The sequence below is a fragment of the Gastrolobium bilobum genome, unplaced genomic scaffold (genome assembly GCF_033153095.1).
Source record: "Gastrolobium bilobum isolate Gb01-03AN ecotype WA unplaced genomic scaffold, APGP_CSIRO_Gbil_v1 utg4158, whole genome shotgun sequence".
NCBI lineage: Eukaryota > Viridiplantae > Streptophyta > Magnoliopsida > Fabales > Fabaceae > Gastrolobium > Gastrolobium bilobum.
This window is the reverse complement of record NW_026896504.1, coordinates 154513-181967: the sequence shown is the minus strand read 5'-3', so window position 1 is coordinate 181967 and position 27455 is coordinate 154513. Positions and strand designations below refer to the sequence as shown.

Below are 27455 nucleotides of genomic sequence, written 5' to 3'. Positions count from 1 at the left end.
TATTGTATAAGGGGAAGAAAGAACCCACACTGCCCCACCAAAAATTGCGATCGCCTGAACCACAGGTGAGTACTGAATGCACTAGTATTTCTATTCCTACACCTAATATTATAAATCATGATTAGTAACCCATTGCCTTTAGGAAAGAGAAAAGGTCTTGTACCCAACACCTTATCTCTCACTTTTTCTTTTCTAATAAACTTTCTATGAAGCATAAATGCTTTATTTCAGCACTTCCATTTCAGTCCCATCATGAATGCATGAAGTATTAAAAGATAAGAATTGGGTTCAAGCCATGCATGACGAGATGAATGCCTTGGAGAAAAATAGAAATTGGAAGTTGTTGATAAGCCTAGCGGAAAGAAAGCAGTGGGGTGCAGATCTGATATATAATTCAGATAGTACTCTTGACAAGTATAGGGTTCAATTAGTAGCCAAGGGATACACGCAAACATACAACATCGTTAATGAAAAAACATTTACTCGAGTGGCCAAGGTGAACACCGTGAGAGTCCTATTGTGCTAGGCCGCTCAATTTTAATTGGGTCTTGATCCAATTTAATATGAAGAATTCATTCCTCAATGGCGAGTTAGAAGAGGAAGTTTACATGGAGTTTCCACTAGGATTTGACTCCACAAATGGAGATAATGAAGTGTGTAAGTTAAAAAAGACCCTACATGGGTTGAAGCACTCCCAACGTGCTTGGTTTAGAAGATTTACCAAGTTTATGTTATCATTGGGATATAAGCAAAGTTAAAGAGATCACACTTTTCTTTAAACACTCCTAAGAAGGTAAGCTCATTATTCTCCTAGTATATGTTGATAACATTATTATAACAGGGGATGATACAATTGAGAAACGTGCTCTTCAAGAAAGACTAACTACTGAATTTGAAGTTAAAGACCTTGGAAAATTGAGATATTTCCTTAGAATAGAGGTTGCCCATTCAAAGCAAGGAATCTTGATCTGTCGAAGAGAGCATGTTCATGATCTCCTTAAAGAAACAGGAAAGCTTGGGTGTAAATCTTCTAATACTCCAATTGAGCAGAATCATAAACTGGGAAACAAAGAGGAAAGCCCTCTATTTGATAAACGGCAATATCAACGCCCGGTAGGAAAATTGATATATCTAGGACTTGAAAAGGAAGATTGTATTATTGAATTGTGTAAATAATTGTACAAGAGCTCTCTATATAAAGAGACTAAATGACCTAATGGGCTAAGCCCAAAGAAGCTTCTAGAGTAATCTAAATAATAAAATATTAAATTAAATAATACAATATTATTTACAACAATAATACAATATTATTTACAACACTCCCCCTCAAGCTGAAGAATAGATGTTTATCATTCTCAGATTGCTAGTAAGTTCTTGAAATCTATCTGTGGAGAGTCATTTTGTCAAAACATCAGCTAATTGATGCCCAGAGAGAATGTATGGAGTAGAGATTAGCCCGCTATCAAGTTTTTCTTTAATGAAACGACGGTCGTTCTTAATATGCTTAGTTCGATCATGTTGGACTGGATTATGAGCTATACAGATTGAGGACTTAGGTCCTTCACATTTTATCCGGAGATAATCAAGTATAATTTTTAACCACAATAATTCACAAATACCTTGGGTCATCACTCGAAACTACGCCTCTGCACTTGACCTAGGAACCACATCTTGTTTCTTATTTCTCCATGTCACTAAATTACCACAAAGAAACATGCAATAACCAGTGGTCGATCGACAGTCAGTCATTGACCTAGCATAATCAGCATCAATGTAAACTTATAAGGAAAGATTTCCATCATGCCAAAATAGTAGTCCCCTGCCATGATTACCTTTAAGATACTGAAGAATTCTTTCCACTATCTGCATGTGTTTTTCTCTCGGATTATGCATGAATTGACTGACAATACTAATAGCATAAGCTAAATCTGGTCTAGTATGAGCTAGATATATCAATATCTCAACTAACCGTTAATATTGCCCTTTATCAACTGGAGGACACTCTTCTGCATATATGGAGTAGCATTATCACACTTTACATGAAGACGAAAACACGTCTCATATGTGTCCAGCACTCTTACAATAGGTGTAGCAACGTCCTCTGGACAAAAACAGATCAAAGAAAACAACACAAAAGAAGTAGGTAATTACCAGTGAAGTCACAAAAGTCTACGGAGAGCCCAAATAGCAAAATAACTTCAAGTTTGAGTCCAAACAGAAGCAACAGAGTCAAATTTGTCCGAAAAAGATCCAAAAAGCCAAAAAAGATAACTTTTTAAGGGGAAAAACAAAGGTGCACTAGCCAAACAGTATCCAATCTCCAAAACAACCACAAATCCAGAAAGTAGAAGTCAAGACGATCCAAATGACGGTGACCCAAGGCAGAATCACCCCTCCACGCGTAGAGAAGGAAGGGTGTGCGGGTGAGCTTCGATGACGGTGGGTTATTGAGGGCTGATCGATCTAGAGAAGGCGACAGTGTCTATGAGTGGTCGAAGGTGAAAAATGGCCGGAAAAGTGGGCGCCCAGAAATTGCAGGTGTGGTTGAGGAGTTTTCAAGTTGTTAGGGGCTTCAGTTAGTCACGAAACCACCATAGAATGAAAGATCCCAAAAAAACAAGTCAAACGATTGTCTTCTCGGTCCAAAAGGTCCCCAAAAAAAATTTCGGCTCCAGCTTGTGTCGAGGAAACCGGAAAAGGAAAAAAGGGTTTCGCACTAAAGGCGGCAATAGCAGAAGCAAGGCCCTCAAAGTCGAGAACTCTGATACCAACTTGAAAAGGAAGATTTTATTATTGAATTATGTAAATAACTGTAGAAGAGCTCTCTATTTAAAGAGACTAAATGACTTAATAGGCTAAACCCAAATAAGCTTCTACAGTAATCTAAATAATAAAATACTAATCTAAATAATACAATACTATTTACAACACTAGGTCATACTAGACTTGATCTAACTTATATAGTTAGCAACATCAGCCAGTTCATGCATGGCCCAAGGGAAAAACACCTGCATACTGCAAGGATAATTCTCCAATATTATGATTATGATGGAAAGGACTACTAGTCAAGAGAGAGGGAAAGTTATCCTTGAAAGTTTATACTAACATTGATTATGATGGATCTATGATTAATCGACGATCTACCTCAAGAAATTGTATGTTTTTTTGTGGACTTCTAGAAGATCTCAAAATGAAATTTGAAGAACCTATGAAATTACTCTGCGATAATAAGTCAGTCATCGCTATAGCACATACTCCTATCTAACATAACCAAATGAAATATATTGAGATCGACGGCCACTTCATCAAAGAGAAGCTAGATAGTGGATTGATCACTACTCCATATATTCTTTCTAGTTGCCAACTAGCTAATGTCTTAAACATGGGACTTCCTATTAACAGATTTCAAAAACTTACTAGCAAGCTAGGAATGATAAATATACATTTCTCAACTTGAGGGGTAGTGTTGTAAATATGGAAGATATTTTTTATTATTTATTTCCTTTATTAATTAGATTATGTATTTATTTCCTTTATTATTTCCTTTATTATTTAGGTTCATCTACCACCGACCCCAATTAGTTTGAGATAAAGGTATTGTTGATATTGATGTTGATGTTGGTAGCCAGATTATGTTTCCTTACTTTTTTAGGATTTGAATTTATTCCTTTACGCCCATTGGTCTCCATATATATCGTATTGCTTTGTACATGTTTTTTCGACGATCAATAATATTTTTCATCTTTTTTCCTTCAACTAATATAAATTTCATAACCCATTTTAAAAAATTACAAAAAGTAAAAGGTTTCTTATTATTATGAAGGTGATGAACTGGGATAGGGACGAAGATATCTAAGCAGTTTATTCTTCTTTCCTTTTGTAAGAAAATTAAAACTGACTGTTTTGTAGCATGCTGCACCATAAACTACTTCCATGACTTGGTACATCAGTTAATATTTCAATTTTTTCCTGTCCAATTTCAATATGTACTCCTCAAGAAAAAGAGAAGATGATTAATATAAGTGAAAAAATAAAAAATAAAAATTCTAATGCACAACAACGACCATTGTTTCATAATCTTTCACAACGTGAATTCATAGAAAATATTTATCAGAAAAACAGAAAAATTATGCATTGTTGCAGTATGGATCTTAAACCAAGTGTGGTAAAATACTGACCTCAAGATTGCCACTTCTTGAGAAAACTCATCCTCTAAAGCATCATTCAATTGCTCAGACCTCAGAACCTTGACAGCAACATCTTGACCAAGATAAACTCCTCGATACCTGTGGATGAACCATGAGGTCAATTAGAAGCAAAACGATAAAAAGTGTGACAAGGGAGAAGACAAGAAAGGAACATAAATAATCCACCCGTAGAACAACCCAACTTACAAATCTCCACCGGATCCAGATGCTATTCGTTCTCCTATCTTCAATAACTTCCTATCTATTTCCCAATCTCCAGATGTTGCCTCTGCTGCTAAGGGTTTTTCCACAGCCAAATAGGAATTTGAAGAACGAGACCATGACCCCTATAACAAGGAAGAATATTGATTACATAGCTTGCCAACCATATTTTATGGAATCCACTTTTTTATGTTACTTCTTTTAAAGTATTAGTTTGTAACATGTTTAAAGTGTATTAGATAATCTCTTAAAAAGTTATTTCCATATTTCATGATTTGTTTCCTCACTTTATTAGGATTAGGAGTCTAGTATTAGTGTAAATAGGGTTTAGTGTTCTATATATTTATTTTTTTTTGTAAATAGTGTTCTATATTTTTTATCACATCAAATTACTATCAATTTCAAATTATTTGGTTTCTATTCCCTTTTCCAAATTCACTACCAAAAACTGTGTTATAGCTAAAACGATTCACAATACAAAAGTCAGAGCAACTGGAAAGAATTTTAGAAACAGAGAATGGTCATTGATTTTGAAAAAGGAAAGTTACAAGAGACTAGCTCCTCGACAAGGGAAATATTCCCTTCACAATTGGACTCTCCTTATGAGACTGACAAAAAAACTCAACCCCCCGTCCAATCACACAAGTCTATTTATCCAAAAAGCCCAACTACTATCCTCCTTTCTAACTAACTACCTTCAACATCTTTAAACGGTTTCTGCTTACGAGAATAAACTCTACAAACAGCTGGATAGCTTTTCTTAGGAACTACATCCTCTAATTCTGTAGCACTATAATTTCAATGGTCTGTGTAAAGAACTAATACAACCAAAAACCTTAAACTGTTGGGTGAAGGACTTTTTAATGGTTTATATTATTTATATTATTCTCTGATACACCCCCTCACGTAAAAGCCCTTTGGGCTTGAAACGTGGAAATTGCATAGGACCAATTTTATTTAAATTTTTACCTTATGCTTATTTCATTCCACAAGTGAGCGGTGGTGAGAATCGAACTCGCGATCTTGTGGTCACTGAAGCTTTGATACCATGTAAAGAACTAATTCAACCCAAAACCTTACAGTGTGGGTGAAGATTTTTTTAATTGTTTATATTATTCTCTAACAGTTTGCATCCAAATGGGTGGTGTAAGAACCCGCACCGTTAAATTAGGAATTTAAATAACTTAATGATGAAATTAAAGAATAATTCCATAATTGACCTTGAATAATTATGAGAGGGCGTAAATAATTATAGTAAGTGCTTAATAATGTTGAAAGTCGCTTTTCTGACGAAAAGTGCAAATACCGGTTCTGCTTCACGGTATAAGTGCGTACCGATGAAGTATCCCAAAAAATTATAACAAGTGTATGATTATTCCTAGAATAATATTTTGACTGGTATGTAAAGTTTGGAGTCAAAATAATGAGAACTGATGTCAGGACTGATACCGGCTACGTAAAAACGCGTACCAGCAAAGTACTGCGAAAATTATAATAAAAATATGACAAATCCTAGAAAAATGGCTAGATTCAGAATAGGAAGTTTGAAATTAAAATGATGAGCGGAGCTATTAGTGCTAATACCGACAGATTAACTTAATGCATATATAAGTAGTGATTTGGCACAAAACCCTAGGCTGATTCCTATCAGTTTCTACGTGCCTCTTTGCTGAGTGTCTTCTGCCATTTCCTCTCTTCTTAGACTTGAGTCTCATGCACCAAAATTGAGCCAAGAACTCACCTTTACATTGATTCTTCTTCATTGAAGTTGTAAACACTGAATTAGTTAGTATTGTGAGGGAGTTGGGTGTTTCATTTCTGAGTGATAGGCTGCTGAGATAGGAGTTTGAGGCTGTCCACTTGGGTTTGGGGTTGTGGGAGCCACTTACATGTCATTGGAGGCTTCAAAAAGCCATCTTTAAGTGTAAAAGACCAAGCTTGTGTGTCAAATTCGTGGCCTTGCAAAGTCAGAACCTTTGAGCTATGTTGGAAACTCCAAGCCACTTCCTTTTTCTGAGTTTTTGAGCCTATAGGTAACTCATGATCATTCCTGTTGAAATTTCATGGTTTTAGCTTGTTTGAGTCATTAAAAAGAGAAACTTTGATCATTCAAGTTAAAGGTTGACAAACTATGTTTAAAATACATTAATGAACTTCTGTTTGTGGAGTTATTGGACTCCAAATCATGGAAGGACTCTTAAATTGGTGTTTATGCAGAAACTGCACGAGTTTCTGCATTCTGTCTGATAAGTATTCCAATACTCATCAGCAGGTAGTCGAATACTTATCAAAGAGGATTGGGATACTTTTCTGGGTAGAAAAGTATTCGGATACCTTAGTGGAAGTATTCGGATACTGTGTGTTATTCGAATACTGTAGTGAAAGTATTCGGATACTGTGTGGTATTCGGATACCGTGGGAAAAGTACTTGGATACTTTGTGGTATTCGAATACTTTAGTGAAAGTATTGGAATACTTTCTGGAGACATTGAGTATTCGAATACTCATCGAGGAGTATTCGAATACCTCCTGCAGATTAAGCCTAAAATCACTTAAAACAAGTTGGAAATGTCTTAAACACTTAGTGAAACCTTGGGCTATGAATATTAATGATTATTTATGATATAAACAGACTGTGATTGTGCTGTTGGGTGACCTTGGAGTGATGTGGACTCTTAATTGGACAGTAAGCTTGAGAGGTAAGCTTTCGTGTCCTCGGTTTTGCCCATTATTGGTTCCACCATACCTCATGGAGGGATGGTTATATGCATACTGTGTTTTTATGAAATTATGTGATGATTACTGAAATGCTATTGAGCTGTTTATTTGAGTGCAAGGACCACATGATATGTATGAGATGTACCACCTAGACGATAATCCTAAGTATGTGGAGACATACAAGATGGCAACCCGTGGGTGAGGTTCAAGCGGTGTTCCTTGTACTGTAGGTTGTAGACGTATGTAATCCCTACATTTTTATTCTCTGGCCAGTAGGATTTTTACACACCTGACATGGATATAAGCTACATTGCACAGATTTTGAAAATGATATTATTATACTGTTTTGGAACTTATATTGCACATGTGAGTGAGCTAGGGGTGGAGAGATCCTTGAGGACCCCTTGTCTTACTGAGATTTCTTTTTAGAGATCTCACCCCGTGTTGGGGCATATTTCCAGGTACAGGTACCTCGGGGGTTCATACCTCTAGCAGCAGGAGGCCGGAGTTGAGTTGACATGCATGCTGTTTTTGCTGATATGCCTGGATGTTTACCATGCTTCATTTCAGTATATTGTCATTTGAGTTGAGACATTGATTGGGATGTGTTGCTTATTTGGTGAGCATGGAGGTTGTCCATGCCACATTGACATCAGTTATGTCTTATTTTATTTGAGTTGTATAATGTATCAGGATTATTGTCCGGTCTACGTGTTGTAGTTCCGTGACTATATATCACAGTTATTTATATTATGAGATTATTCAGTTAGTTATTTATTGCAATTTACATACAGACGATATTTTGAAAAAGGATAAGTAATCAACTTGGTTAATTTAATATGCACATAATTGGAAAGAAAAAGCTAGTTTTCGCATTTGATTAGCTACGCCATTACCATTTGTATGTTAATACACCCGGCGCACACGGGGTGTTACATTTTATGGTATCAGAGCACTTTCTAGGGAAAAAGCCTGTATGTATTGCAATAATTTAGGATGAATTGTTGTGAGAATTGTCTGTTCAGTTTCTTTAGGGTTTTACTATGATGATGCATGCGTGACCGACCACATTGTGTGAGCCAGATCAACTCATTCTTTGTGTAACCTATGCAGAGTCATGGTACTTCCCTGGAGGACTCGAGAGATGAGAGAGGGTCAGTCTGACCCGGTCCTGACTGCATTAGCTGGGATGCAGGCGGCTAGACAAGCCGACCAGGAGGCCATTAGAGTGGCCAATCAGGCAATGTTAGACGCCATTAAAGAGGCGAACCGAAAAGCTACAGAGGATGTGCTCGAGGCGAACCGGCTGGCAAACATGACCATGATGAGGGTCATGTTGGAGGAGATGAGGACTGGTCATGTTGGTGGCCAGCATCCTCCGCCACCACCTCCACAGCCACCGCCGCCGCCGCCGTCTCCACCCAGTCACCAGGATGGGCTTGGAGGAGGTGGGGCGCACGTTCATGAGGACGATAGTCAGAGTCGCATGGAGGGTGTGAGTCACCTCACGGGATTGATGCAGCCTTACTTTGAGCCTGCGGAGGACCAGGAGACGCGAGACCGTCGGCTGAATGCTTTCCGGTCATCTCATTTGGGCCGTGTTGGGTCGTGTGCCATCGGTAATCTCATTTGCTTCCACTGTGGCAAGGAGGTTCACTATGCCAGAGATTGTCCTTCGTCAGCTGCTAGAGCTGCAGTAGTTCAGGCGATTCCATTGCAGATGATTCTTACTGCACCTACAGCGGCACCTGTCGTGCCACCAGCCACTGGCCGAGTCTACACTTTGGATCGGCAGCAGTCGGACAGAGCTCCGAACCTTGTGAGAGGTACCGTTTTCATTGGTAGTTGTGCAGTTGATGTGTTATTTGATTCTGGGGCTAAGCATTCCTTCATCGCGACCCCAATTGCTGTGGGGCTTGAGTTGCCTATTTCTGTGCTTTCTCCACTGTTGTGGGTTACTACCGCCACCGGAGAAAAGTGATACCTCCGCTGCACATTGCAATGTCGTGTTTTAATGGTATGGCCGTGAGTACTCGGTAGATCTGATCGGATTACCGATGGCTAATTTGAAGATCATCCTTGGCATGGACTGGTTGTCCAAGAATTGTGTGATGATTGATTGCTGTGCGAAGAAAGTGGTGAGGTCTCCGTGTATTCCACTGCCAGTTCTTCTCCTTACATATCAGTGCTACAGGCTAGAAGAGCCTTGAGAGCAGGGGCATTCAGTTATGTCATGTTGGAAGGTTTGGTGAGTAAGACACAGGAGGATATTATCGGCATTCCTGTGGTGAGGGAATTCCTCGAGGTGTTTCTTGAGGAGATTCTCGAGTTTCCGCCACAGAGGGAGATAGAGTTCTCCATTGATTTGTTGCCGGCTGTGGGTCCTATTTCATTAGCTCCATACCAGATGTCTCCACCTGAGCTAGCGGAATTGAAGAAGCATAATAAGGAACTTTCCTCGAAGCATTTCATTCGACCGAGCGTGTCTCCATAGGGAGCACCGGTCATTTTTGTTAAGAAGAAAGATGGGACAATGCAATTGTGCACCGATTACAGACAGCTGAACAAGGTGACAATCAAGAACAAGTATCTCCTCCCTCGTATTGATGATCTGTTGGATCAACTGAGGAGTGCTTGCGTGTATTCCAAGATTGATCTTCAGTCCGGATACCATCAGATCCAGGTTAAGCTGGAGGATGTCCCGATGACCGCGTTTCGTTCGAGTTACGGTCATTATAAGTATTTGGTGATCCCGTTTGGACTCACCAATGCACCGGCAGTGTTCCAGGATTACATGAACCGTATCTTTCACCCGTACTTGGATCGTTTTGTGATCGTCTTCATTGACGATATTTTGATTTACTCCAAGAGTGAGGAGGAGCATGCGGAGCACTTGAGGATTGTGTTGCAGGTGCTGAAGGAGAAAAAGCTTTATGCTAAGCCTTCAAAGTGTGAGTTTTGGCTCAAGTCGGTCCAATTTCTTGGGCATGTGATTTCTGCAGAATGAGTTGCAGTAGATCCCAACAAGATTGAGGCTGTGTTAGATTGGGAGAAACCCAAAACAGTTACGGAAGTGAGAAGTTTCTTGGGTTTGGCCGAGTACTATAGGAGGTTCATTGAAGGATTCTCCAATATGGTATTGCCACTGACTCGCCTTACCCGGAAAAAGACTCCGCTCGTGTGGACTCACGAGTGTGAGGAATATTTTCAGGAGTTAAATGAGAGATTGACCACTGCATCAGTGTTGATTCTTCCTGATCCTGCGGAGCAAATTGAGCTTTATTGTGACGCCTTTGGAAAGGGGCTGGGTTTTGTGTTGATGCAAACTGGTAGTGTTATCGCGTACGCTTCGAGACAGTTGAAGCCTCATGAGGGGAACTACCCGACTCATGATTTGGAGTTGGCTGCGATTGTTTTTGCCTTTAAAATTTGGAGGCATTATCTGTTTGGCATGAAGTTTGCCGTGTTTAGTGACCACAAGAGTTTAAAGTCCTTTTTGACCAGAAGGAGCTGAGCATGAGACAAAGAAGATGGATGGAATTTCTGAAGGATTACGACTTTGAGTTGAAGTACCATTCTGGCAAGGCCAATGTGATAGCTGATGCTTTGAGTCGGAAATCCGTGAGTCTATCCAATTTGATGATGGGTGACTTTGATGTGATTGAGAAGTTTCGAGATTTGACAGTGACCTCTGTGTTTGGGGGTACACTTCTCGAGATGGAAACAGTGGGAGTGGAAAATGAACTAATGGAGAAGATTAAAGAGGCGCAAGTGCAAAGAGAGTGCCTTGATTATGTGAAGAACCAAGATGGTGTGTCTTGGAATGAGGACGGATTATTGATGTTTCAGAAGAGGATTGTAATCCCTAGGGGTCCATTGACTGAGGAGGTGATGACAGAGGCTCGTAAGGGCCAATTCCCTGTCCACCCTGGGGCTACAAAGATGTACCAGGACTTGAGGAGAAATTTCTGGTGGCCGGGCATGAAGAAAGATATAGTTGTTTATGTGTCCAAGTGTTTGATATGCCAGAAAGTGAAGATTGAACACCAGAAACCGTCTGGTAAGCTTCAACCTCTTGAGATACCGCAGTGGAAATGGGAGAGCATTTCCATAGACTTCGTGGCGGGTTTGCCTAAGACTCAGGCTGGTTGTGACTCTATCTGGGTCATTGTGGACAGATTGACTAAGTCTGCCCATTTTCTTCCGGTAAAGGAGAGCTTCACTACTGAGCAGTTGGCCAGACTATATGTTCGCGAGATTGTGAGGCTTCACGAGGTGCCCCAGAGTATCATTAGGGATAGGGACCCGAAGTTCACATCTCGGTTCTGGGAGGCGCTGCAGGGAGCTTTTGGTACTCAGTTGAGATTGAGTACAGCCTATCACCCTCAGACTGACGGACAGACTGAGCGGACCATCCAAACTTTGGAGGACATCTTGAGGGCTTGCACATTGGAGCAGGGCTCAGCATGGGATAGGTACCTGCCATTGGCTGAGTTTTCATACAACAACAGTTTTCATGCTAGCCTGGGCATGGCACCCTACGAGGCGTTGTTTGGTAGGAGGTGTCGGACTCCTACCTGTTGATCTGAGGTTGGAGATAAGGAGTTATTTGTTTGGGACTTTGTTCAAGATACCACCCAGCAGATCCAGATGATCAGAGAGGAGCTGAAGCAGGCGCAGAATTGCCAGAAGAGTTACTATGATGTCAAGCATCGACCGCTGGAGTTCAGTGAGGGTAAGCACGTGTTTGTGAGACTTTCACCTGTCACCGGTGTTGGTCGGGCCCTCGAAGTGAGGAAGCTTAGCCGAGATTCATTGGGCCATACCAGATTCTTGGTAGGGTAGGGCCCGTTGCCTACCGGCTTGCCTTGCCTCCGAACTTGGCCAACATCCACGACGTGTTTCACGTGTCTCAGCTTTGGAGCTATATAGCGGATCCTTCACACGTGGTGCAACCGGATGATGTGGAGGTTCGGGAGAACTTAAAGACTCCTATCAGACCACTCAAGATCCTTGATCGTGGCGAGAAGAAGCTTAGGAGCAAGATCATCCCGATGGTCAAAGTACAGTGGACAGGAAGAACTCCTGAGGAGTGCACTTGGGAGCGAGAAGACGAGCTTCTCCTGCAATACCCAGAGTTTCGGGACAGGTATGTTTCTAATTTTGCAGACAAAATTCTTAAAAAGGGGAGGTGAATGTAAGAACCCGCACCATTAATTTAGAAATTTAAGTAATTAAATATGAATTTATGAAATAATTCCATAATTGACCTAGAATAATGATGAGAAGACTTGGATAATTAATGTAAGCGATTAATAATGTTGAAAGTCGTTTTATTGACGAAAAGTGCAGATACCAGTTCTGCTTCACGGTATAAAGAGTATGTATATATTACTAGAATAATACTTAGGACTGGTATAACAAGTTTGGAGTCGAAATAATGAGAACTGGCGTCAGGACTGATACTGGCTACGTAAAGCGCATACTGACAAAGTGCTGCGAAAAATTATAATAAAAATATGACAAATCATAGAAAAGTGGCTAGGTTCAGAATCTTAAGTTTGATATTAAAATGATTAGCGGAGCTATTAGTGCTAATACCGACGATTAATTAAGTGGACCTATAAATACTAAGGGGCACAAAACCCTAGGCTGATTTTCCATCAGCTCTACGTGCCTCCTCTTGCTGATATGCTTCAGCCATTTTCCTCTCTTCTTGGACTTCGGTTCCATGCACCAAAATGGACCAAGAACACATCTTTTTACATTGATTCTTCCTCTTGATCATATAAACACTGAGTTGGTTAACATTGCGAGGGAGTTTGGTGTATCATTTCTGAGTGTTAGGCTGCTGCGGTAGGGGTTTGAGGCTGTCCACTTGGGTTTGGGGTTGTGAGAGCCATTGTCTTGGCATTTAAGGCTTCAAGAAGCCATTTTTAAGTGTAAAGGACCAAACTTGTGTGCCAAATTCGTGGCTTTGCAAAGTCAGAATCTTGGAGCTGTGTTGGAGGCTCTAAATCTGTTTCTTTTCTGAGTTGTTAAGCTTTGAGGTAAACCATGATCACCACCTTTAAATATTCATGATTTAAGCTTGATTAATCCATTAAAAAGGGAAACTTTGATCATTCAACTTAAAGATTGATGAACCATATGTAAAATGTGTTAATGAAGTTCTGTTTGTGGAGTTATTGGACTCCCAAACGCATTTGGACCCCAAAAATAGAGATTATGCAGAAATTGCACGAGTTTCTGCATTCTGTCTGATAAGTATTCGAATACTTTTCGTGGAGTATTCGAATACTCATCAACAGGTAATCGAATACTCTTGAAGGAGTATTGGGATACTTTTCTGGGAAGAAAACTATTCGGATACCTTAGTATAAGTATTCGAATACTGAGTAGTATTCGAATACTGTAGTGAAAGTAGTCGGACACCATGTGGTATTCGAATATCTTAGTGAAAGTATTCGGATACTTTCTGGAGACATAGAGTATTCGGGTACTCATCGAGGAGTATTCAAATACCTCCTGCAAAATTAGCCTAAAATCACTTAAAACAAGTTGGAAAGCTTTAAACACTTAGTAAAACGTTGGGCTATGAATAATAATGACTATTTCTGTTATAAACAGATTGTGAGGGTGTTGTTTGGTGACCTTGGGCTAGTGTGGACTCTTGATTGAATTGTTAGCTTGAATGGTAAGCTTTCGTGTCCTTGGTTTTGCTCATTATTGGTTCCACCATACCTCATGGAGGGATGGTTTATATGCATGATGTGCTTTTATGAAATGTTGATTTATTGAAATGCTATTGAGCTGTTAAGTGCAAATGCCTTATGAAATGTATGTGTTGTTCCACCTAGACGGTAAGCCTGAGTATGTAGCGTCATACAAGATGGTGATCCTGTGGGTGGGTACAAGTAGCGTCTTGTACTACGGTAGGTTGTAGACGTATGTAATTCATACTTTTATTCTCTGGCCAGTAGGATTCTGACACACATGACATGATTATATGCTGCATTGCATTGATTTTGAAACTTATATTGTTTTACTGTTTTTGAACTTATATTGCACATGTAAGTGAGCTTAGGGTGGAGAGATCCTTGAGGACCCCTTGTCTTACTGAGATTTCTTTTTAGAGATCTCACCCCACGTTTGGGGCACATTTTCAGGTTCATGTACCTCGGGGGTTGATACCTCGGGCGGCAGGAGGCCGGAGCTGAGTTGATTATACATGTTGACTGTTGATATGCCTGTTTAATGATTATGCTTTATTTCATTATCTTGTTATTGAGTTGAGACTTGGGTTGGCTTTGTTGCCTTATTTGGTGAGCATGGGAGTTGTCTATGCCACATTGTGTTGACTATGTTTATTTAGATTCGAATTGTATAATGTATCAGGATGTTGTCCGGTTTACGTGTTGTAGTACCGTGATTAGATACACATCTATATATGAGGTTATTCAGTTAGTTCTTTATTGCAATGTACATACAGGCAATGTTTTGAAAAAGAAATAAGTAATCAACTTAGTTAATGATAATGACGTCATAATTGAAAAGAAAAAGTTAGCTTCCGCATTTAATTGAGCTGCGCTTAATACTGTAATATGATAACAATCCGGGTATACACGAGGTGTTACAACTACATTGTAATATGATGTCTCAATATATTTTTTGTGGGGCTTGTTAAATAATAATATAAACCATTAAAAAGGCCCTCACCCAATAGTTTAAGCTTTTGGGTTGAATTGATTTTTTACATGGTATCAAAGCCTCGTGTCCCGGGTTCGATCCTCATCGCCCCCCACCTTCTCTTGTGGAATTTCTTAGCACAGGTAGACTGGTCCTGATGCATCGTCCACCCTTCAAGACCAATGGGCTCTCGTGTGAGGGGGCGTGTTAAATAATAATATAAACCATTAAAAAGGCCTTCACCCAATAGCTTAAGCTTTTGGGTAGAATTGGTTCTTCACAGAGCTTATTATCATAGGAAAATGTAAAACTTAGCAATTTGTTTTGAGGTGCATATATAAGCCCTGATTCTTAATTTAGATCTTTTATCATGTTGCTCATATTTAATTTCATTTGACCTGCACACATATACACATACATACGTCATGTCCCATTCCACCTCTGGTGTTTGTGTCCCTTTGTCCGCCTCTGGTGTTGGTGTTTGTGTCAGTGTCCATGCTTCATAGGTTGTTACGGATTTTTGGAGAGTTTTGGATTGCACTATGGATTTGCACCAATTTCACCTTATTAATTCTACATCTAAAGGTTTTGGATCTCGTGAAGAAGCTAAGATCCTGTGGTAATGTTTAGTCTTTGCAGTTCTCTGGTACAAAGGAATGTTAGAATTTTTAAGGGCACTTATTCAACTCTAGACTTCACTTGGGATAGGGTTATTTTTTAAGCTTTCCTTTGGTATTCTGCTCATGGTTTTCTTAGAGGTGTTTCTTTGTCAGACATGCAGCGAGATTGGCATGTTTTCTTACATGATTCAATCTCGTAGATTCCAGTTCCTCTTTTTGTCGTTTTCTTGTGAGGATGTTGTTGTAAATAATAATTATTTAGTTATTATTTAGTCATTTATTTCTTGTATTGGGCCAAGCCCATTAGGTCAAAATTAGGTCAAGTATTCTCTATAAATAGAGAACCCTTTGTACAGATTATACACAATTCAATAATATTTCAAATACCCTTTTCTTTCAAGTTGGTATCAGAGCTCTCGATCCAGAGGGCTCTGCTTCCGCAATTACCTTCGTTAAAACAGAAACCTTCTTTCTTAGCCTCTTGCCGCCATTAGCCGCCACCGGAAAAAAATTTCGGTGGACCTTTTGGACCAAGAGGACCAGTTTTCAAATCCTTTTTCTCTGATCTATCAGCTTACGGACGTGTTATAATCGTTTGACGACCGGATCTTCACAAAACAACACAAGGCCGCTACTGTTCATCGCGTTTTGGACACTTTTCCGGCGACCTTTCAACTCCGACCGGCCACAAAAAGGTTCGAGACCGTCGGACGACCTCGCCACAGAAATTTCAGCTCCAGCGGCCGCCGCACGCGCTCTCACGCGCCGACACACTACCGGCGAGTGAGGCCCACTCGCAGACACCTCCACCGGCGCGTGGAGGCGCGTCGGCCACTTTTTCCAGCTCCGGCCAAAAAGTTTTATGATCTTCTCCTCATCCTCTTTCTGGATCTGTGCTCTCCTCTCAGATCGGACGTCGTTTGGCATTTCTTTTGTGATTTTTGGCTTCTTGGTGTTATCCTTTGACCATTTTTTGTGCAGTATGGCCTCTTCTCAAAGGAGTTCCTTTACAAAGTTTTCTGATGGTGCATCTTCTAGACCTAAGAGAGATGATCGATGGTGTTCTTATTGTAAAAGAACAGGTCATATCAAGGATCAATGCTTTCGCCTCCATGGAAAGCAAACTGTCTTAGAAAAGATGGCTAGGATGCGTGGTCAACCGCATTTTACTAAAATAACTTCTGCACCTAATCAGACCCAACCTGCATTTCGTCCAGATGAGTTGGAACGGCTCCGAATCATTCTTGATTCTCTGAGTAAGCCATCTGATACTAGTGCTTTGGCTATGACTGGTATGAGCTCCAAAACTTATTCTTTCCTTTCTTCATGTAATGATTTTAAACATTCTTGGGTTGTTGATTCTGGTGCAACTGATCATATGACTTGTTGTGCTGACTCCTTTATTTCTTATCATCCTACCATTGGAACTCATACAATATCCATAGCTGATGGCTCACATACATCAGTTGCGGGTTCTGGTGACATAAACTTACAGCAGTCCTTACATCTTAAGGATGTTCTTCATGTTCCAAAACTCTCCACGAATCTTCTTTCTATTCACAAAATTACAAAAGATTTGAATTGTACTGTAACCTTCTTCCCTACCCATTGTGTTTTTCAGGATCTCGCCACGGGGAAGACGATTGGTAGTGCTAAAGAGCAAGGTGGGCTGTACTATATGGTGTCACAATCTCCCGCAAATAAAGTAACAGATCACACATTCATGTCTCATGGTCAATCAACTGCTGATTCTTTAATTTGGCTACATCATAAGCGTTTGGGTCATCCTCCATTTAGTTTACTCAAATCTTTATTTCCGTCATTGTTTTTGTCTAAGTCTGTTGAGTCTTTTCATTGTGATGTTTGTGAATTTGCTAAGCATCATCGTGTGTCTTTTCCTTCTAGTATTACTAAGAGTGTTGAACCTTTTGATCTTATTCATTCTGATGTTTGGGGTCCTTCTAAGGTCCCTCATTCTTCTGGAAATAGATGGTTTGTTTCTTTTATTGATGATTGCACTTGTGTAACTTGGGTTTACTTAATGCGTGAAAAGTCTGAGGTACCACAACTGTTCTTTCAATTTTATAAAATGATTGAGACTCAATTTTGTAAAAAAATCAAAAGACTAAGGACAGATAATGGTACTGAATATGTCAATCACTCTTTTTCCCAATTTATACAAAACCAAGGTATGATTCATGAACTTACTTGTGTAGACACCCCTCAACAGAATGGGGTTGCTGAAAGGAAAAATCGTCACCTTTTTGAAGTTGCTCGTGCCTTACTGTTTCAAACACATGTACCCAAATGCTATTGGGGAGATGCCATTCTTACTGCAGCGTTCTTGATCAATTGTCTACCCACTCGGGTTCTCGATCATGTAAGTCCTATTCACTCCATGACTTCTTTTTTTCCTTCTGTTCCAACTTTGCAAAGTCTTCTTCCTCGAGTGTTTGGGTGTGTTGTCTTTGTTCATATTCATAAACAGCATCGCAGTAAGTTGGATCCTAGGGCTCTTAAATGTGTCTTCCTTGGATATGCTCCTGATAAGAAGGGCTACAAGTGCTATCACCCTGGAAGTCGGAAATTTTTTGTTTCTATGGATGTTACATTTCAGGAATCTGAGTCCTTTTTCCAAGGTCCTCATCTTCAGGGGGAGAATAATTCACCAGAAGACTCATTACCTTCCTTCTTTGAATCTTCAGTGTCTACTCCTTCACCTGTGTCAGTGTCTCTTCCTCTTGTTCCTGTTCCTAATGTGTCTATGTCTGATCCTCCTGTAACTGATCCTCCTATGACTGATACATCAAGTACACCAGAGATACGAAAGATTGTAACACCTGAATCGTCTGAACAGCCCACATTGCCTCAACAGCAACCTCAATCGTCTGAACCACTGGTAAGGCTTATTCTCTTTCTTGTACTTTCCTTCCTTAGTTATAATTCTTTTTCTATTAAATATGTGCGTGTGTATCCATGCCTCGCATCACTCAGCACATCGATCTTTTTGCTTCTTAAGAAACAGGTGGCTCAACATCTCCTCTCCTAGAGCCCATACTCTTTACCATGTTTAAGGAAATTGTAGAGTTATTACTCTTCATTCTTCCATTTGTTCCAGGCAATTCAAGTCAATGAACATTAAGAATCATTTTTAAGAGACATATTGTTCCAACATCTCACACTGTCATACATAAAATCAGCAAATGAATTTGTAAATATAAAGTCAAGGACACACAATGCACCTCACTTCTCGCGACAGCTTTTTCCATTGCGTCATACAACCCATCTGTTTCCTGAATACAATAAAAGCGCTCCTTAATAACCTACAGATTGCTAAGTCAGCTAACATTTTGAATCAGATGAACATCGGCACAGATTGCTAAGTCAGCTAACATTTTGAATCAGCACAGATCCCTTTCATAAGAGAAATATAATAAAAGCGCTCCTTAATAACCTACAAGCTCAACTTCTGACATAGACTAATTCATTTTTTTCTAAAATCAATAGTCGGGTATGACTTAACAACTAAATATGATAGATGCAGATGCAACTTTTAGGGGTATAAATCATTGTCACACCTAATCTGTCTTCAAAGTTCAGATGACAGCACAAAATGTACAGTTGAATTGCCGTGACATAAAAGAGTAATAAAATGCATACAAAAAAATTGCATAATCAATTAAAGAGATATCAACCACTTAATGCCTTTAAAAATTGAAATCAATAGTGTCAAAATTCAAAGATACATCAGTATAAAGGTCTTCAGGGGAAAGCAAATGCACTCAAACACATTCATAAGTCGTAGTGTACCTCTATTGGCCATCCGTCCACCACAAATACATCGAGGGAGTAACCATCAGTTGTGGAAAAAACGTGTGCTTCACGAATGTTAAGCCCAATATCAGACAGCAAAGCCGACAACTAAAAGAAAATAATATCCATCAAAAGAAATTTTGTTGCCCATCTAGTATATTTCAGTGCATTAACAGAATAGCATTTCACACTTAACTATATCAACTGACTGAAACCTTATTTACACAAATTAAATCCACAATATCCACCCTCAAGCTCTTAAGGGAAAATCCCCTCCAGTATATTAGTCTAAACCTGTTTTCTGGAAGAAAAATTCGTTACTTCTCTTTTTATACTCAGTCTTTTCAGACAATGACAGAACGGTTGCTAGAGTTATCACGAAAATCATTGTCATTAAAACAAAGATACAGAAAAAAACTACGCAAAACAATAGCACAAAACTATGTATGAAAACACGGGAACCAATAGCCCACTTATAATTTCAGATGGATATTGTTTTGGCTTTATATGACAGCATACTCATAACTCTTAACAAATCTTCAGCCATGTATTGAAATACATTCCATTTTTCAGAAAGTTTCAATTTCATTCAGCTAATGAATTAATTTATAAACTATGAAAGTTAAACTTAAATCTAGATATTTTATATGGAGGACAGAAGGTGATTGAAAAACTTTAGTTCATTTCCTTTTGGAGTGTCAATTAAGTAAGAAAAGATATAATATTTACCGTTAAAGAGAAAAGGTAAACATTTCAAACCCACCTGGCTTAAAAGCTTTGGCTTGTCGATGGTGGAAAATATTACTTCATGAATTGGGACATTTGAATATTCCTGCCTGCATTTTACATAGTATTGTCAACAAATTTACAACAAGTGAGAGATCTCTAATTATTCAGGTAAAATGCACAAGTAATAGTTCAATTTGTGGGAAAGTGAGATTGACTTGTTGATAAAAACAAAAAGTAAACCGGTGTGATTGACATATGATAAAAACAAAGTCAACCAGTCATGGGACAATTTCATGGTTTAATGGTTCAACAATAGTTGAACCAGAGTATAATTGTACATATATTTATATATAATTATTATGATAAATTTAACATATATTGTTGAGATATATAGTCTCACATTGGTTGTATGTGCAATTAATGTGGAGTTTATAAGGTCTTGGGCACTCCCACCCTTTGAGCTAGCTTTTGGGTGGTGACCTCAAGGTTCTTTACATGGTATCAGAGCCTCGCCGCACCCCACTTTCTCATGTGGCGTTTCTTAGCACAAGTAGGCTGGGCCTGTTGCATTGTCCACTCTTCAAGCCCAATGGGCTCTCGTGTGAGGGGGCATGTTGAGATATATAGTCCCACATTAGTTGTATGTGCAACTAATGTGGAGTTTATAAGGTCTTGGGCACTCCCACCCTTTGAGCTAGCTTTTGGGGTGGTGTATCCCAAGGTTCTTTACATATATAATAATTAAAATTTTATTATAATTGTCAAAGTGAGATGCGCATTTCTTGCCTACAATATTAATTATATCAATTCACGGTTGGAACTTGGAATCACTACTATTATTTCTGCATAATTACTAATCAGATTAATATTGTTTGCTTGTTTAATTTTTTTAATAAATGAAATATGCAAAGTAGTATCCATCATCCATAAAGCCACTTTTTTTATCCTTGCTAGCCTTTTTCAATTTTCCAAGCAAGCTTATTCATGGCTGACACACATCCCTTATCGGCTTTCTTTACTAGGCCAGTACTTCTCCCCATTCGAACATCTCCATTCAACACAGCTGCAGCATTGCCTAATCTTTTACCCATTCTTTCTTTACTCCTCATATTTTAACATTCAAAGACTTGCTGCAGTAACTGGGGTGAGACACTTCAAGACAAGCAAGGCACAAACAGCCACATCTGAGCTTTCTCGTCCACTTTACTGTGGGGGCCTGAAATGGGAACAGTGGCCAGAGCTGGGCAGCAAAGATTGAGAAGGAGACGGACCAAAGCAAAAATAATTTTTATTCGCATTCAAATCATTTTAACTGGCACTGGTTCAAACAGTTTTCCCAGTTCAGTACTGTTAGCCAGCTATTGAACATTTTGAATACTGAATGGTTTATATAACCAGACCAGACTGGTGAAGTGACCTGCTCCAGTCAAACCAGTCCGTCTGATCTGGTCAGCTTATCAGAACCCTAATAAAATCTCAAGATTAAACGGTCCATTTCCTCCAAAAACATTGAAGAATGTTCAACTCATTCAAATTCTGCTGCACCCTTCCTGGGATTGCATGATCCTATCCAGATTCTGTTTGCTATTGTATATTCCGTATTTAAATCAATTAAGTTTATTTTAACGTTATTTCTGTTTTTGGTCCTATTTTTTAGGGATTGATTGGTTACCCCTTGTATCCCTGATCAGTCCATAAAATATAATGTTCCCTTTATATTCAATAATGAAAAACAGAGAACAAAAGCATAGCTGCATTCTGAAAAATTATATGGTATCAGAGCCCTCTCTCGAGAGCCTGATCAGCTGGCCAAGCTCCGATTCGACACCATGAGTGCATACCTAACAACATCCCCAGACACATCGTCAACCATGATGACTCCCACTCAGGCGAGCGCCAATATAATATCCCAGAAAAATAGTAGTAATTTATAATAATAATAATATATTATAAATTAGTAGTAATAACAATAATAATATATATATATATATATATTAGGACTAATGATAAATTGTGATTAATTAAATTATTAATTGATTGATCTTTTATGCATTAATGTTTGATTGGTAATGTGATTGGATTAGGATGAGTTAGCAATCGTTATTTGATTAGATATGATGAATCAGCGATATTTTGAGCCATAGGAAATTAAAAAGAAAAATAATTGTACGAAGCCCAGCCCATGTCTGAGCCCTAAACTTCATCTATAAATAGAGGTTTAGCCTAACCCTAACCAATCCTCAGTATTTCTTCTCTTCTCCTCTACTACTCTCTCTTCTTATTTCAAAATTTTATTTTATTTTATTATTTTCCTTTGGTTATCAATCGCTTCTCTGCTTAAATCATTATTTTCCTTTGGTTACCAACCGCTTCTCTACTCAAATCACTAGGTAATCCTAATCCCTAGAGAGTCAAGGGTTAGCTTTATATGAATTTTTGTTTGATGTAATCTTGATACTTAGGGCACTATGGTTTTGTTTATATTAAATTTATTAAATGTGATTCTAATATTGATGTGGAAATTATGAAAACTACTTGAGGAAATTTTCCAATTATAGGAGGATAGCTTTGGGATGGCACCTCCTAAAGTGATGAACAAAATTTTTGGACTTTATGCCTCCGATAATTATGTGATGTGAAAAGAGATTATCCGTTCTTCTCAAAGTGGTATCTGGCAGAATATCCGGGATACTAGTAGCAACTTTGGGAAGAGGTGTGCACACTCGGAAGAGATGTTTTTGATAATGACCAAATTGTTGATATGTGACTGGCAGGATATCCGGGTCACAGGGTAGATTGGCAGGATCTCCGGATCTACCATGGTTCTCTTCCCACAAAATGAACTTAATAAAGATTATGAATAATATTTGATTCGATGTGAATATATATTGAAGTTGATAATTTGATGTCATTATGATGGGAATATATATGATGAATATTGAAGTTGATATTTGATGTGATTATGAAGGGAATATATTATATATATGATGAAGTTGATGAGATCAACAGGACTAACATGGCCAAGGACTATGGAAGGCAGGTGGTTGATCACATAGGCTGCAGTTAATAAGGCTTCTCCCCAATAAGAGTTGAGTACCGATGTCTGAAACAATAATGCTTTGGTGACTTCAAGCAAATGTTGATTTTTTCTTTTAGCAACCCCATTCTATTAAGGGATATACACTGTAGAAAATCAAAATTCAAATATGTTTCCGTTTTTATTTCCTATTAATTAGGATTGATTATGATTGATTAGGATTGATTGTGATTGATTAGAATTGATTGTGATTAGGATTGATTAGTCATCGCTGAGTCATTCTTAGCGATTTTTTCCTTGGTATGGAAGTTGCTAGGAGCAAAACAGGCATCACTCTCACACAAAAGAAATATGTTCTAGATCTTTTGTTGGAAACAGGAATGTTAGGGTGTAAACCTGCTGAGACACCTGTGGAACCTAATACCAAGTTAGGTATTGAAGATGGGAATGAGGTGGATAAAGAACAATATCAGCGATTGGTTGGTAAACTAATTTACTTATCTCATACGCGTCCTGACATTGCCTTTGCGGTGAGTACGATTAGTCAATTCATGCACTCACCCAAGGAGAAGCATCTTAGTGCAGTCTATAGGGTGCTTAGATACCTCAAGAACAATCCAGGAAGAGGATTATTCTTTAAAAAGGGATATATAAGGACAATTGAAATCTACACTGATGCAGATTGGGCAGGCTCATCAGTAGACAGGAGATCTACCTCAGGCTATTGCACCTATGTGTGGGGAAATCTTGTTACTTGGAGAAGCAAAAAGAAAACAATGGTTGCAAGAAGTAGTGCTGAAGCAGAATTTCGAGCTTTCGCTCATGGAGTTTGTGAAGGAATCTAGTTGAGAAGACTTCTTCAAGAATTGAAGATTTCATATTCCCTACCAATAAAACTATATTGTGACAACAAGGCAGCTGTTAGCATTGCTCAAAATCCTGTGCATCATGATCGAACAAAGCACGTGGAAGTTGATCCTCACTTCATCAAAGAAAAATTAGATGATGGAAGTGTGCGTATGATATATGTTCCAACCAAAGAGCAAACTGCAGATATCCTTACCAAGGGCCTACACCGTCCAGCATTCGAAGACTTGATTGGCAAGTTGGGAATGATCAACATTCACCTCCCAACTTGAGGGGGAGTGTAGAAAATCAGAATTCAAATATGTTTCCGTTTTTATTTCCTATTAATTAGGATTGATTGTGATTGATTAGGATTGATTGTGATTGATTAGAATTGATTGTGATTAGGATTGATTAGTCATCGCTGAGTCATTCTTAGCGATTCTTCCTTGTATAAATACACACTCATGTAATTTATTCAATAATTAATATACAGAAACCTTTTTTCAATATACACGCATGTGAGCTCATGAATCATACCCTTATCTAAAACGAATTGGGAAAGACGCTGATTGACATACTCCGTACCATTATTGTCAGATCTTAATCGCTTAATACTTTTACCAAAATGTGTCTCGATCATGTGATAAAATCGAATAAACAATTCTGGTACTTCTGACTTGTCTTTTATAAAAAATGTCCATGTCACCCGAGTGCAATCATCAATAAAAGAAACAAACTACCTAGCACCTAAAATATTATGCACTTTAGAAAGGCCCCAAATATCCAAATGGATAAGAGTAAAGGGCTCAATACTTTTTATTGAACTTGAAGGAAAGGGCACACGGTGGTGTTTCGCAAGCTAACAAACATCACAATGAAAGGAGTCAATTGACTGATCCTTAAATAAAGAAGGAAACATTGACTTCAATAGGCCAAACGACGAGTGCCCCAGGCGTTTGTGATGAAGCCAAAACTGTGACAATGAAGTAGACGGGTGATGACTCATCAATAATTGATCCTGGTATCCCTTGTAGCATGCTTTGGAATGAGATAGTACAACCCACCCTGCTTCTTAGCAACTCCAACTGTCCTCCATGGTGATATCCTAAATAACACAATGGGTAAGAAAAAAAGTAATAGCACAATTCATATCAGTTGTAAGCTTATAAGTGGAGATAAGATTGGTGGAGAGCTGAGGAACATAAAGAACATTTTTTAAAAATAAGGAAGGTTGAATTTGAATGTTACCAGAACCCACAACTGATTTATGGGATCCATCAGCTACAACTATAGTACAGATACCACTAGTAGAGTGATATGAAAGAACTGGATCAGTTAGACAAGTCATATGATCAATTGCACCAGAATCCATAATCCATGAATTTCTTAAATCAGTGCAAGAAGTAAGAAGAAATGTAGGGTGTGTCATCTTACCAAACATAGTCAATCAGAAAAATAAATAAATTTCTGTTCTTATTTTTATATAATCAAAAAATCAAATGATGTTGAATCAAACAAACGAGCACAAATCCAAACAGAGCAAAAGGAGGCGACCAGAACCCAAGTGGTCCGCGACGAAAAGTCACCGTCATGCGCCGATGAAGCTGTCGGCGTGTGGGCGCCACGCACAGAAGGACTGGTGGCACGTGTGAGCGCATGACAGGTGTGCCGGAGCTGGGCTTTTCACGACGAGGTCGTTCGGCGAGCGCGAACCTATTTGTGGCTGGCCGGAGTCAAAAAGTCGCCAGAATAATGATGTTTGTTGTCAGAATAGTGTTGTTCGTCATCTTTTGGAGCTGTTTTGGTCGTCCGGTGAAAAAAAAGCTTCCGTAAAATGATAGATCTGAGAAAACGGAATGAAACAGTAGTCCTCTTGGTCCAAAAGGTCCCCGAAATAATTTTCCTATGGCGACAAGAGGAAAATAGGATTCCGTCTTTAAAGGCGGTGGTTTACGGAAGCAGCGCCCTAAAAATCGAGAGCTTTGATACCAAATTGAAAAGAACGATTTGTATATTATTGAAATGTAAGTATATCTTTGATACCAAATTGAAAAGAACGATTTGTATATTATTGAAATGTAAGTATATCTGTACAAGAATTCTCTATTTAAAGAGATTAAAAAGACCAAATAGGCCAAGCCCAAATAAGCTTCTAGAATATTCTAACTAATAAAAAATAATGATAGAAAACAATAATCAAATAATTATAATATTTACAATAATACATGTTGTGCGCAACAACAAAAGAAATCTGGGATGGGGTGCAAGAATCATATTCAAAAGTTGACAACACTGCTACCCCGTTTCAAATAAACTGTGTTTTGAGGGATCTGACACAAGAAGACAAGAATATATCTCAGTACTATAATACCCTTGCAAACAACCTATAAGAAGATCACAAATGCACAACAAAAGAAGATGCGGCCACCTACAAGAAGATTGTGGAGAGGGAAAGGATTTATAATTTTCTTCCTGGTCTTAATCCTATTTTTAATGCATCCAGGAACAGGATCATGACAACACCCCACTGCCTAAAATTACTGAATAAAATTACTGCATTTCCATTTGTGAAACTTGTCAATTCTCCAAACATGTAAAATCTACAAATTATCTACATATTCCCCAGGATTGGCCCTTTCATCAACTAAATGTGAAGAATGCCTTTTTAAATGGAAACTTAAAGGAGAAAGTCTACATGGAAATACCTGAGGGTGTTGAACCATGAATGCAGCAAGGGTTCTAAGAAGGTGTGCAAATATTTTAAATCCTTGTATACATGACAAATTTTATTACAAAGCATAACATTTTAAATATTTCAATTTCCAAGAGCAACATAAATAGATGCAGGTGCCTACGTTATGTCTAGAAGGCCAATTAATGACTCCAAACAATCAGGCCACAATATAACTTGCTCAAGCGCATAAAAGACACGAAAAAGTTACACTAAAATTACATTTATAAAGGGATTGAATAACAAATTATTTTCATAGTTGAATCTTCATAAAGTTGTTAACAATAAAGCATTAATTCAACCCAAAAGCTTAACTATTTGGTAACGACCACATTAATATCTATATTATATTTTTCTAGCACGCTCCCTCACACAAGAGCCCATTGGGCTTGAAAGATGGACAATATTCAGGCCCAAAGGGTAAAAAATACCATTATATTTTATTCAGGCGGTACCTCTGGGAAAAGTTGTCAGTGAGAAATCTTCCCTCAATCTCCTTGGAGTTCTTTCTAACATCCAAATTTAGGTCCTCAAGCTTGGAGCAAGGCTCAAAGTCAATGGCATGATCCCTAGTTCTACACATAGAAATGATATAAATGATAGGTTAAGACAAGACAGAATTGATAATATAAGCAATAGTTAGGGAAACCTTTCTGTAAATTTGTGTATACACATATTACTTCACAGTTACATTATGTGGACTGCATACCTCTTATGAGATGATACTGCTCCCCCATTAGTTGTAAGAAAAGATGGCCTTGGGCTAGATTGAGTACTTACAATTTGTTGATCTTCACCATCTGTTTGAGTAGAAATATTCTTCCCAGCAAAATTGAGGGAGAACAAAATTAAGTATAGAT

The 27455-nt window shown here is 38.6% G+C and overlaps 1 protein-coding gene across 4 annotated transcripts in view; it reads right to left on the bottom strand.

Annotated features, from left to right (window-relative positions):
* The window catches only part of LOC133300083 (serine/threonine-protein kinase STY17-like), a 51930-nt gene that overhangs the window by 20285 nt on the left and 4190 nt on the right, over positions 1 to 27455 (bottom strand). For 3 of the 4 annotated variants that reach the window (XR_009750019.1, XM_061499573.1, XM_061499574.1), the window contains exons 3-9: positions 27305 to 27414; positions 27051 to 27170; positions 20013 to 20085; positions 19247 to 19357; positions 18679 to 18729; positions 4395 to 4534; positions 4179 to 4286 (exon numbers count right to left, since the gene is read on the bottom strand). Coding sequence is in view for 3 of the 4 variants with exons in the window: in XM_061499573.1 (XP_061355557.1) it covers positions 4179 to 4286; positions 4395 to 4534; positions 18679 to 18729; positions 19247 to 19357; positions 20013 to 20085; positions 27051 to 27170; positions 27305 to 27414 (713 nt within the window). In the remaining variant the exon portion in view is untranslated. The remainder of the gene's footprint in view (positions 1 to 4178; positions 4287 to 4394; positions 4535 to 18678; positions 18730 to 19246; positions 19358 to 20012; positions 20086 to 27050; positions 27171 to 27304; positions 27415 to 27455) is intronic. The other variant, XM_061499575.1, reaches the window with a different exon arrangement.